Raw genomic sequence first — 14153 nt, forward strand, 5'->3', positions numbered from 1 at the left:
GATCATTTGTTCTGACTCTTGCATTAGGAGAGTCGTATAAGATTCTAATCCAGTTAATAAAGGATGGACCAAAACCAAATTTACTTAAAGTAGCTAGTAGAAATTTCCAGTTAACTCTGTCGAAGGCTTTTTCTGCGTCCAGAGATACTATAAATGTTTCTAGGTTATTAATGTTGGAATAGTCTATTAAATTGAGTAATCTGCGCATGTTAGTAGAGGAATTTCTGCCCTTTATAAAGCCTGTTTGGTCAGGGTGAATTATAAGAGGAGTTATTTTCTCTAACCTTCCAGCTAAAGCTTTACATATTATTTTGAGGTCAGCATTTATCAGTGATATAGGGCGGTAACTAGATGGCAATGTGGGGTCTTTGCCTGGTTTTAACAGTACGATGATACCTGCAGAATTCATGGTTGGTGTTAGATAGTTTACTTCTTTAATTTGTGCAACCATTTTGAAAAATGTTGGCGCCAGTAGTGTCCAAAATTCTTTATAGAATTCTACTGGGAAGCCATCTGGTCCGGGAGCTTTATTGCAGGACATGTGTTTAAGGGCTTCATGTAACTCTTCCACTGTGAGGGGAGAATCTAGAGCCATTACTTGTTCTTCATTTAGTTTTGGAAGGTTAATGTTGTTCAGGAATTTCTGGATGTCACTGTCTGATGGGTCTAATTGGGATGAATATAGGGTTCTATAAAAGTCTCTAAAAGTGTCATTTATTGCGTTGGGCTCATGTGTGATATTACCTGCTGGGTCTCTAACTGATTGAATTGTTGATTTTTCTTTGTTAATTTTTAATTGGTTGGCTAAAAATTTTCCAGATTTGTCACTGTGTTCAAACTTCTCCAAGCGTAATCGTTGTACTATAAACTGTGTTTTCTTATTGATTATTTCATTTAATTCAAGTTTAGCTTTCCTTATTTGCTTAAGCGTCTGTTCTTCCGGTGATGCGTTGTAGGCATCCTCTAATGCTTTAATTCTTACTTCTAATTCCAATATATTTGCCTTTTCTTTCTTTTTTTTATGTGAGGCAAAAGAAATTATTTTTCCTCGCATCACTGCCTTCCCTGCTTCCCATAGAGTGCCTGCTGAGACGCCTGGTGTGTCGTTGTTTTCTAAATAGTTGTTTTCTAAACTGCTTCTCAGTTTTAATCACACCTAGTCATTAAACATATGGAACACTGACAGCACACAATCACTCATGGGGGGTGGGCTATGCAGTGTCTGGTGGGCGGGGCCGTTCAGGAGGATAGGACCGCTTGTGTGGCCTCGCCTCCAGCGCAGTGTGGTCGCTACCTCCCAATTTTAATCGCAAACAACACACATCTTACAAATACCTATAGTTGGGGGTGGGGGGGGTGATTGGGTCATCCTGTTTTCCTGTTCCCTGCCGGGGTCGAGGGGGGGGGGGCTGGCGGCTTTCCCATGGGCCTGCGGTACCTGCCCGCTGTATCGCTGGGGATCTGCTGGATCCGGTGGGGACCTCGTTCTGGTAGGGTGGAAGGGGGCGGTGGTGGAGCTTGACCTGGGGGGGCGGGCGGGGGATAGCCGGGGATAGTTACCACGGACCCACCTCTTGGTGGCCTGGTCCCGGTATTGTGGTAGCGTGCGGTGGTTGGGGGACTACTTGGGGGGGGGGGGGGGGGGGGCTCTGTCTTGGTGCTTGTCTGGCCGGTGCTGGCGGGGGGTTGTAGGGCCCTGGGGGATGGGTGTGGCTGAGAGTAAGCTGAGTGCACGGAATGAGTGGGAGAACCTGGTGGAGGGAGCGAATGAGGGAGGAAATGAGAGGAGGGATGAGTGGGATGGATGGAAGTGTATGAGTGAGTGGGTGTGCAAGTAGCTGGCGGGGGAGGGCTGGGTGGGTGGAGGGAAGGGAGGGGGGGAGGGGGTGGGTGCTGCCGGGGTCCCTGGGCGTGAGGCCTGGGCGCGGGGGCGGGTGCTGGCCCATCCCGGGCGGCTGTCTGGGGCGGCCTGGTCCTTGTGGGCGTCGGCTGGGCCTCGTGTCTGGTGGGGGTGGGGGGTGCTGCCCTCGGGCTCGGGGGGCCGTGGACCCTGCTTCGTGCCTGTCCCGGGTGGCCGGTTGCCTGGGGAGGTCGGTGGCTGCCTCTCTTGGGCCGCCGGGGCCTGCTCGCCGTGGCTTGGGGGGGGGTTCTGGCCGGGGTCCTCCTATGCCACCATCTGGATGGAGGCATGTCCCTCTGTGGTGAGGTGATGGGGACACGCACCCTGGGGTTGCTGCTGGTGGTCAGGGTCCTGGGGCTTCCTGTCTATCCTCTGCTCTCCCTGGGGGAACGGTTGCACCATCACAGCCATCTTTAAACACTCTTCACCCTCATTCTGCATGGTGACACAGTCACTGCATCCTCTGGTGAACATTTAAACCGTGTATACAAACCGTGAACATTAAGGACTACTGTGGTTTAGTTATCTGCTGTGTTATACAAACATGTATGTGTAGACTTAAACACGAGTGTATGAAACTTTTGTGCCATGGTTGCTATGTACTCCAATGTAATCTTTCTCTGTAATCTTTCTCTTTTGTGTGCCTTTCAGTATTGTCAGCTTGCTCTCCGGCCGAGGCCGGGCGATGTTCTTTGTTGTGTTTCTCAACAGGTGTAGCAGTTGCTGCGTGGCGTATCGCTTTTTTTTTTTTTTTTTTTCTCTCCACCCCCCCCTTTCAACTCTATCTATCTTCTCTTCACTTTCTCTCTCCCTGTCAGGTTCGGCAATATTATGTAAAGGTCCATCCATCAACATGTATACATAATAAAATAAAATTTAAATAAGTTTAACTTCGATTATCAAGAGGAGCCTTATCATCCATAAAGCTCCCCTTGGCAAAACAAAATTTGCTCAGCACAATATAATGAACAGACCATTATTCTGCTTGTTTCGATGCTGGACATGACAAAAAAAAAAAAAAAAAAAAAAAAAAGATTATTAGACATTTTTATAAATAACAGTCATGACTGGTGAAAGTGACTTTGTTGAATATATGAATGTAATTAATATGAACCATCAAACATACAGGACAACAAACATTTCAAAGACAGAACAGAACAACTGAAATTTGGTTGGTTCTGTTCGGGCCATGGACAATAATTGTGCAAACTTTTTCATACAAAACAACACCATCATTCCTATATGAGTTGTAAATTAACTCTATGGAGGTTAAATTCAGGCAAATCCATTTATCAGCTACTGACTATCAGGTGGAACTCTGTCTGACTGTAGATGTAATACACATGTCATACTTTGGACAATAAAGAAGTTGGACAGATCACAAAAGAAGCATGACTTACCAGATACTGACAATGTGATGGCTTTACTCCACTCTGTTGAAGAATATGAGTCATCTCTGTGTCTACTCTTACACATGTAGTCTCCACTGCTGGACTCAGAAACAGTGAAAGTCCAGTATTTATCGTATGTCCAGTGTATAGATGACCTGGGTCTACTCCATTCATACTTCCACTCAGTGGCTTCTCCTCCCTGGACCTCACATGTCAGAGTGATCTTCTCACCTCTGAATATCTGAGGCCAGTTGGGTTGTCGTGTTATAACAGCCTTGTTGGAAACTGTTTCCACCAGATATGAACAGTTGGGACACAAACAGAAACATGAAATCAACAGAGAAAACTGAACACTGTAGGTTTCATCCCTAATTCTAATGATAATCATGAAATCATGAATATTTCAAACTAAATAACTGAACTCACAGGTTATCTCAATGGTGACTGGATCACTGGGATCAGTGTAGTAAACTGGTTCTCCTCTTCCTCCTCTGCACCGGTAGATTCCTCCTTGTGATACACTGATAACTCTGTTTTCTCCATCATTTGTTCTGACTTGAACTTCTTCAGAGGTGTCTGTGGTACGTCTGAACCACTCATATTTCCATCCAGCAGAGGTCTCCACAGAGCAGTTCAGTGTCACTCTGCCTCCTACTGGTATGGTTGTTGGTCCTGCTGTCAGTGTGGCCCTGGGTCTATCTGATGTTGTGAAAAAAATACATTAAATGTAATATTTATGGGATTTGTTTTATGTTTTGAAACTGTAAATTCTTCCTCTTTTTGTTCAAATTTGAAAGTATGTAAATGCTCTCCACCCTGAGAATCCCTCTATGTTAATTAATGGTTATTTTCTCTGTACTTTCAGATATTTTGAATCATCTGTGATTTGTGTCCATTTCATCAAGGTGTCAGAGCTCCATCAACTTGGTTTGGAATCTCGAAATAAACACAGTATGACTGCTTCTGTAATAATTAGAACTAAAAAGTTACCTTGACGTGTAATTCTTGATATGTCCAGTTCAGCCACATCTTTTCTCAGTTTATTTTTCACATGTTTATCTACAATACCTTTTATTTGACAGAGCTTTTTGGATCACCACCCATAACAAAATGCCAAAAATCCAGTAGTGCAAAGGGTCTTCACCAGTAAAAACAGAACCAACAGGAGGCAACAATATTGTGAGACACATATTGTGAGAGATGTCACACATTGTTTTGTTTTGTGTGTATGGCTTTTGGGAAGATCAGTGACACAAGTACATTTATTACTGGAATGTCTGATTGGAGGCATATGCACCAGCGCACAGAAAAGCACGAAAAGAGTAGTGCACACCGAATCTGTGCCAAAGCTTTTTTACTAAGGTGCTCAACAAAAGCAGATATCAGCAGCATGTTTGCTGGTAATCAGTTGTCTGCTCATAGAGAACCAGTCAGAAAGAGACGTCAGGTATTGGAGCGTGTTGTGGATGTGGTGAAAGTGTTATGGAAGAGGGGGCTGAGCTACAGGCATACAGAGAGAATGAGGCAATTGTAGCTGATACAATTGGGCACCTCATTCAAGGCTGCATTTCAAGTAATGTACAGAAAGTTGGAATGTTCTTCATTCAGCTAGACGCAACACAGGACATAACCTCTCAAGATTAGTGTTCAGTCATTTTAAGATATGTTCCTGACACTATGCACGAGAGGCTTGTTGCCTTAGTGAAGTTATTATTTTCAGCAGTGATGACCTCTGATATCCATGTCTGGTGCTATGCACATGTACTTAATCTTGTGCTGTCTGACACAACATAAACTGTCACTGAAAGTTGACCACTGTTCAGTCTGCTGAACGACATTGCTGTCTTCATCAAGGACACCTTTCTCCAACTGGGGAGGCAAGGTGGTGGTCCAAATATGATGCTCTCAAAAAAATGTTTGGACATTTGGGGAAACCACAGAATGGTTTGTTCACAGATGCAGTCCTGACACAATCAGCCACAGAAGACACAGATTATGAAAAAGCAAATGTACGTGCCAAAGCACGTGGTTTTAAAGAGGGCCTCTTGAAATATGAGACCATATTAACAGCTTAGATATCCCTGAGAATATCTGAGCAAACAACAGCCCTGTCTAAATACCTCCAGACAGAAGGCATGGATATCCTTTCGGCCCATCGTATGGTGATTGCTACACAAGAGGGCCGGAGATTATATGGGCATGAAAGCAGCTGCGGACACTTTTGTGCAATGGACAAATGAGAATATTGAGAAAAGAGAGGAAGAAACGGATGTTGAAGTTGAGAGTGCATTGAGTCAGAAAAGAGCCGGAGAAATGGCTCAAGATAAGCCTCTAATGGATGCTGACAGAGCATGTGAAGTCAATGTCCGCAATAGCTCTCGAAGTCTTGAGCAGATGTCTGATGAAATTCGTCACTAGTGCAACAGTGGACAATCTCCCATCAGAGCTAAAATGTTTAGTTGGACAGTGGAACAGACTGAAAGCACCCCATCTTGAGGATTACATGAGCAGAACAGTGGAAGATAGAGCTGAAGGACAAGAAGAGGAAACAGATATTGTGGATAAAACCTGTGCCTCCTGTAAAAAATGCCCGCTGTGCTGCTACCAGATTCTCCAGCTGCTCAACATGCTCTCAGATGCCTATCATCTCCTTGGGCTTGCTTATAAGTTCTTGCTGACCCTTTCCCTGACCCAGGTGGCCTGTGCAAAAACATTCTCTACCCTCAAGTTCATCAAAAGCAGCCTTAGGAGAAACCTGTCAGTAAGCAAGCTGGAGGCGTTTATGTTGATGGCCACTGAGAAAGACATCCTGATGGCATTGGACACAGACACAGTCATAGATAAGGTGGCTGAGAAGAGTGAATTACTGAGAAAGCTTCTCTTGTGAGTAGGGCTGAACGATATATCGTTATCGTATCTATATCTAGATATGAACATTCAAGATATTAATATCGAAAAAGCAACGATATAAACGACATACACAGCGGGGAAATTAAAAAGAAAGAAAGTAAAGTGAGCGTGGAAGATAATGCGGCCGGTGGCGGTGCAGAATAGAGGGTGACAATTTTTCGGGACTCCCGCGGGTCACTGTATTCCCGTGGGAGTCTCGCAGTACGGGAGTCAGTTTCACTGTTGGTAACGTGATCGGGACGGGATAGAGCAAATAATCAACGGGAGCGGGACGGAGCCAGAGATTTAATTAAAAAGTGACGCTGCAATGCGGTGAGTGCGCCTAACTTTAGACAACAACATAGAGAGCTGGACGGGATTTGGGAGTCTTTCTCTCGTGATTTTGCGGGACAGGATTTTTGTTGGGGGGCAGTCACGTGATCGGGATATGACGGGAGTATTTTTGAGGGCTTGGGATGGGAGCGACAATTGATTCCTGTGTCACTAGTGCAAAATCTGATTTGTTGCCAAACATAAATTCAATTCAATTTTCAATTCAATTTTATTTATATAGCGTCAATAACAATACAAATCGCCTCAAGACGCTTTACAAAAACCCGGCCTGAAACCCCCAGAGCAAGCCTGAAGGCAACGGTGGCAAGGAAAAACTCCCTTTTAACAGGAAGAAACCTTGAGCAGAACCCAGCTCATATGGAGGGACCCATCTGCCTAAGGCCAGCCGGGTAGAGACAGAAGAAAGAGAGAAGAGAATAGCAAAGAGAGAGGAGAAGAGAACAGCAAGATAAACATACATCTGTCATAGATACACATATCTGACTAAAGCGTACATGTTGAATCTTATGATACAAACTGATGATGTTACATGACAGTTTGAAAATGTAAGAGGAATCATAGGCAGGTTGGGGAATTGTTCATTCAGGTAGGAGTGGATAACTGCAGGATTCCATGAAGACTGGGCAGGCTGATGAGACCACAACAACAGATGGAGTATGGCGCTCCACAGGAAACACACAACTCCAGGCCAGAGATACTCACAAGAAGAGGGAGGAAGGGAGGGGAGGGGAGGGGAGGGGAAGGGAGGGGGGGAGGGACACACAGCAGTAAACATTCTATATAGTAATAGCACAGAATAGCATGACTAGTAGTAGATAGGAAATTAGAGGGCAAGAGCTCTGTGCCAGAGAAAAGAAAGTGGAGGATGCGAGAAAGGAGAGAGAAGAAAGAAGGAGGACATGTGTTTGGTGCATCGTCCCCCAGCAGCCTATGCCTATAGCAGCATAACTAAGGGATGGTTTAGTCCAACCCTAACTATAAGCTTGATCAAAAAGGAAAGTCTTAAGCCTGACCTTAAAAATAGAGAGAGTGTCTGCCTCCCGAACCCAAACTGGGAGCTGGTTCCACAGGAGAGGAGCCCGATAGCTAAAAGCTCTACCTCCCATTCTACTTTTTGAAATTCTAGGAACCACAAGTAGGCCTGCACTTTCAGACCGAAGTGATCTGTTGGGATGATATGGTATAATGAGGTCTTTGAGATACAATGGAGCTAGGCCTTTAAGGGCCTTGTATGTAAGGAGGAGGATTTTAAATTCTATTCTAGACTTTAAAGGGAGCCATTGAAGAGAAGCTAAAACTGGAGTAATATGATCTCTCTTGCTAATTCCTGTCAATGCTCTTGCTGCGGCATTTTGAATCAATTGGAGGCTTTTTAAAGAGCTATATGGACAGCCAGACAGTAATGAATTTTGAATCAATTGGAGGCTTTTTAAAGAGCTATATGGACAGCCAGACAGGAATGAATTACTTATAGTTAATCCAGTCTGGACGACACAAATGCATGAACTAGTTTTTCAGCATCACTCTGAGACAGGATGTTCCTAATTTTGACGATATTATGCAGGTGAAAGAAGGCAGTCCTAGTCACTTGCTTTATGTGACATTTAAAGGACATATCCTCATCAAATATAACACCAAGGTTTTTCACAGTAGTACTGGAGGCCAAGGTAATGCCATCCAAAGACACCACATGATTAGATAATGAATCTCTGAGATGCTTAGGACCGAATACAATAACTTCTGTTTTGTCTGAGTTTAAGAGTAGGAAATTATAGGTCATCCAAGCCTTTATGTCTTTAAGACATGCTTGGAGTTTACCCAGCTGATTAGTTTCATCTGATTTCATAGATAAATATAGCTGGGTGTCATCTGCATAGCAATGAAAGTTTATGCCATGTTTTCTAATAATCTTGCCTAATGGCAACATGTATAACGTGAAGAGTATTGGTCCTAGCACAGAACCCTGAGGAACTCCGTAACTTACTTTTGTATAAGTTGAAGAATCATTGTTGACATGGACAAACTGGAATCTGTCAGACAGATAGGATTCAAACCAGTCTAATGCAGTTCCTTTAATATTGATCTCACTTCCAAGTCTCTGTAGTAAAATATTATGATCAATAGTGTCAAATGCAGCACTAAGAGCTAGCAGAACAAGTATAGAGACAAGTCCACTGTCTGAAGCCATGAGGAGATCATTGGTAACTTTAACCAGAGCTGTTTCTGTACTATGATGAACTCTAAAACCTGACTGAAACTCTTCAAACAGACCATTCCTGTTTAAGTGGTCACACAACTGATTAGCAACAACTTTTTCTAGAATTTTGGAAATAAAAGGAAGGTTGGAGATTGGTCTATAGTTGGCTAAAACATCTGGATCTAGAGTGGCTTTCTTGAGTAAGGGCTTAATTACAGCAATCTTAAAAGACTGAGGCACATATCCTGTTAATAAAGATAAATTTATCTGGTTCAATATGGAGGTGTTAATTAATGGAAAAACTTCTTTGAGCAATTTAGTTGGGATTGGATCTAGAAGACAGGTTGATGGTTTAGATGCTGTAATTGCTGAAGAGAGCTCAAGAAGATCTACTGGTGAGAAGGATTCCAGATATTGATAACGTCTTACATAAGTTTCTAATGTCACTGTACTTCCATCTTTGACAGCTGTTGGAAGGATGCCTTGAATGTTTTCTCTAATGCCAACAATTTTATTAGTAAAGAAGCTCATGAAGTCATTACTACTGAGGGCTAAAGGAATAGATGGCTCAACACGGCTGTGGCTCTTTGTCAGCCTGGCTACAGTGCTGCAAAGAAATCTGGGGTTGTTCTTGTTTTCTTCTATTAATGATGAATAATATGCTGTTCTAATACTACTGAGAGCTTTTTTATAAGTTGTTAAACTATCTTTCCAGGCTATGCGAGCTTCTTCAGAATTAGTGGAATGCCAAATTCTTTCTAGCTTTCGGACTGCCTGTTTCAAACAGCGCAACTGTGAATTATACCATGGAGCTAGCCTCCTCCGATTCATGACCTTCTTTTTCAGAGGAGCAACTAAGTTTAGAGTTGAACTAAGCGATGCTGCAGTGCCATCGACAAAATAATCTATTAGTGCAGGGGTTAAATTGTGGTTGCTTTTGTTCACAACATTGCCACATGGCACTGAGGTAAATAAAGAAGGAATTAATTCTTTATATCTAGTTACAGCATTGTCAGATAAACATCTACTGTAATGAAATGTCTTTTCAGTTCCTGTGTAATCCATTATTGCAAATTCAAAAGTTATGAGGAAATGATCAGACAAAAGAGGGTTATGAGTAAATACTGTTAAACCTTCAGTTTCTATGCCATATGTTAGGACAAGATCTAAGGTGTGATTAAAACTGTGAGTTGATCTATTTACATTCTGAGAAAAGCCAATTGAATCTAATAATGATGTAAATGAGGAGCTAAGGCTGTCACTGACAACATCAACATGGATGTTAAAGTCACCTACTATAATGACTTGATCTGTTCTAAGAACTAAATCACATAAAAACTCAGAGAATTCAGTTAAAAACTCAGAGTAAGGAGCAGGTGGGCGATACACCACAACAAAAAGAATTGTTTTTTGTGTTTTCCGGTCTGGATGCGGAAGACTAAGAGTAAGGCTTTCAAATGAATTAAAGCTCTCCTTAGGTCTAGGATTAATAGATAAATCAGAGTGGAAGATTGCTGCCACTCCTCCTCCTCTACCTGTGCTTCTAGGAATATGATAATTACTATGACTGGGTGGCGTAGACTCATTTAAACTAACATATTCATCATCCTGTAGCCACGTTTCAGTCAAACTAAATAGATCAATCTGATGATCAGTTATCAGATCATTCACTAAAAGAGATTTGGATGAGAGAGATCTAACATTTAAAAGACCACATTTCATTTTCCTATTCTTCTGTTCTACCAATAAACTTGTACTGATTTGAATAAGGTTCCTATGAGAAACTCCTCTTTTGTTATTTTTTGGTTTAAATAATCTGGGAGCAGACAGAACATCTATAGAGTTTAGAGAGTTTAGGGTGTGAGACAGTCCTAGAGAAGCGGCAGAGAAGTGTGTAAGACTACAACTCCGCCTCCTGGTCTGAACTCTGGGTTGTCATGGTTTCGGGGGGTTAATAAAATCGTCCATATTCCTAGAGATAAGCGCAGCACCCGCTAAAGTGGGGTGTATGCCATCTCGCCTAATCAGACCAGGCTTTCCCCAGAAAGTGTGCCAATTGTCAATGAAGGCCACGTTGTTTGCTGGACACCACCCAGATAACCAGCGATGGAATGACGACGTGCGACTAAACATGTCATCATTGGTCAGATTGGGCAGGGGACCAGAGAAAACTACGGAGTCCGACATAGTTTTAGCAAACTTACACACCGATTCCACATTAAGTTTTGTGACCTCCGATTGACGTAACCGGGTGTCGTTACTGCCGACGTGAATAACAATTTTACTGTATTTAACCTTAGCCTTAGCCAGCAGTTTGAGGTAAGATTTAGTGTCGCCCGCTCTGGCCCCTGGAATGCATCTAACTATGGTCGCTGGTTTCTCTATCTTCACGTTCTGCAAAATAGAGTCGCCAATCACCAGAGTTGGTTTCTCAGCGGGCGTGTCGCTGAGTGGGGAAAATCGGTTGGAGACGTGAAGGGGTTGGTGGTGATCCACGGGCCGAGTGGGACTATGCTTCCTTCGAACCCTCACCCAGCCGCCCTGGTTTCCCGGCTGCTCGGGAGCTGTCGGGGGACAGCTAACTGGAGCTATGCTAACAGGAGCTACTCTTGGTTGGTCCGCACCAGCTACAGGGCCCTGGCTAGCTGCTGGTTTGTTTTCAATGGTCCGGAACCGTGCTTCCAATTCGGAAAGCCTCGCCTCCAGTGCTACGAATAAACTACATTTGTTACACATATCATTACCGCTAAAGGAGGCAGAGGAGTAACTAAACATGTGGCATGAGATGCAGGAGAGAGAAGGGGAAGCAGAGGGAGAAGCCATGGTTAAATCGCTAACGTTAGCAGACAAAGTTGGTTAGAAGAGAGATTGTGTGTGGTTCAAAAAGTAGCTATAGAGGACAGGTGGTTGAAGATACGTAAGAATTCCCCGCTATAAACAGAACGTTTTTTGGAATTTGAGCGAAGCTAACACTCTGTAAACAGCAATACCACACGGTGCAGAAGCAGGAAATGACGCAATACGCTTACTCACGTGACGCTATTTCTCCGTGCAACAAAAATATTTTGGGTTGGCTTCCATTATTTCAAGGTATTTTGGATTTAAAAATGATGATGTAAACCAGAGCGAGGTGTTGTGCTGGTCGCTTGGCGAAAATTGCGACGAAGCAAGATAACACAAGAAACATGTTTCACCACATGAAACAACACCATCACGAGAGGAACTTCTTGAACTGATCATCATTGATTATGAAAATATCATTGCAATGTAACCGTTGTCTTCTGATTCCTACAAGCCTGAACCTCTCCTCTCTGACAGGACTCCAACACTCTAACGTCTTTCAAATAATTCATCATAGGAATCTGTCAATTGCATCCTTTTTTACTTGGTGAGCTCACAGCAGTCCAATGCTACCTTATTCTGGAAGACTGAACAGATCAAGTAGTTACTAATCATAGCTACTTCTGATAACAACTGATAATGTGTATGGTTGATTATGACTATTCTCTCTCTCTCTCTCTCTCTCTCTCTCTCTCTCTCTCTCTCTCTCTCTTAAACATACACAGAGTTCAAGAGTTCATTCACTATCCCTGCCAATCATTAAAACACTGTAAAACACTAATATAAATGAAAGATGTTCATCTTACCTGATACAGTCAGTGTGATGGCATCACTCCACTCTGTTAAAGAGTTGTCCCTTCTGCCTCTACATCTGTATTCTCCACTGTCAGTCTCAGTAGCTCTGTTGATCCTGTATTCTCTGGATGTTGGAGGTTTGTTTAACTCATCTTGTTCCCATTCATACGTCCACTGAGTTCCTCCACCTCCCTGGATCTCACATCTGAGGGTGATTGTCTCTCCTCTGAATATCTGAGGCCGGTTGGGTTGGAGGGTCACAGAGACCTTGATGGAAACTGTTCACATAAAAATATCCAGTTACAGTACTGATAGAAACATTTATTCTAACAATATTTCATATTTGTCTACTATTTCTGATAATACTAATACATTATATGGTTACTAGTTCTTTGATTTTCATTTGTTTTGGTTTACAACTCCAAAAAATAGAAATATAAAAACATTAATATACAATAATAGTAATTTCATAGTATATAGATATTTACATTTTATTTTAAAACAAATCTTCTTTGCACCTAGTGATATTATTTTAGTAAAAACCAAAAGCTCCACTGTTTCAATACTGAACTGACAGAAGGTGAAAGAAGGTTAAATCATGGAGCTGAATGGTAATGAAGGACAACAATACAAAACACACGGAGAACATGTTCTATATGTTAATAATAATATTTAAAACTGAAAAGAAATATTTATATGATATAAGTCTTGTTTTTAATCTCTGTATAGAAGATGAAGAGCTGTTAAACTTCTAATTCTTTACCATCATCACAGCAGTAGGAGCTACTATGATATGATCATTATTTATTAGTGCTCATTTTTCTGATGGTACCTGAACGTCTCGTTTCTACGCTACTGATCAACAGATGAAACATATAAAGAGTGAATGTTGTTTTATTCCAGAATAAATGACTAAACTCACCAGTTTCCATAACAGTGACTTCACTGCTGTTTCCTGTGTAGTAGACTGGTTCTCCTCTTCCTCCTCTTCCTCCTCTTCCTCCTCTGCAGTGGTACAGACCTTCCTCTGAGACACTAATAACTCTGTTTGGTTCATCTATTATGAGCTGAGCTTGAGAAGAGTCAGACACACGTCTGAACCAGTCAAACTTCCATCCAGCAGAGGGCTCCACAGAGCAGGTCAGAGTTACTCTGCCTCCTACTGGTATGATTGGACTTCCTGGTGTCAGAGTGGCTGTGGGTTTAAGTGCTGTTGAGTTTAGAGGAAAACAAAAGGAAATCATTTGAATGTAGCTTGTCAACTTGTTAAAACAATCACCCTTTAAACATCAACTGGGTCATTTAGTTACGGGAACTTCAGTTAAATTAGTAACCCTTCTGGTTTATTATTCAGGTATTGGGAGGGGAGGGGTAGGGTGGGGTGTGGTGGTTAGCACTGATGCCTCACAGCAAGAAGGTTCTGGGTGGAGGTGGGTGATATACAAAAACTATGTTGTCATCTCAGTCCATTTTCAGTTCCACTACACTGCATGGAGTCTCCTCTAAACATGTTTATTCCTGAGATTCCTGGAGGGACTGGATCAGTGTTGGATGGAGAAGTGGACAGCACATAATACGTTACTCTGATATTCTTGGTTCTTTCCCAGATTCATTGTAAATGATTTCATTCATTCATCTTCTGTAACCGCTTATTCCTGTGAAGGGTCCAGTGAGGCAGGGGTACACCCTGGACAGGTGTCCAGTCTATCTCAGGGCTAACACAGAGAGACAGTCAACCATTCACATTCACATTCACACCTATGGCCAATTTAGAATCACCAATTAA

The 14153-nt window shown here is 42.5% G+C and overlaps 1 protein-coding gene across 1 annotated transcript in view; it reads right to left on the minus strand.

Annotated features, from left to right (window-relative positions):
• The window catches only part of LOC311486591 (low affinity immunoglobulin gamma Fc region receptor III-A-like), a gene marked incomplete at its 5' end in the record, with an annotated part of 120839 nt that overhangs the window by 56054 nt on the left and 50632 nt on the right, over positions 1 to 14153 (minus strand). The window contains one exon of the mRNA XM_084542495.1: positions 12379 to 12645. Coding sequence (XP_084398621.1) covers positions 12379 to 12645 — 267 coding nt within the window. The remainder of the gene's footprint in view (positions 1 to 12378; positions 12646 to 14153) is intronic.

The sequence above is a fragment of the Chelon labrosus genome, assembly GCF_963514085.1.
Source record: "Chelon labrosus genome assembly, chromosome: 1".
Classification (NCBI taxonomy): Eukaryota; Metazoa; Chordata; class Actinopteri; order Mugiliformes; family Mugilidae; genus Chelon; species Chelon labrosus.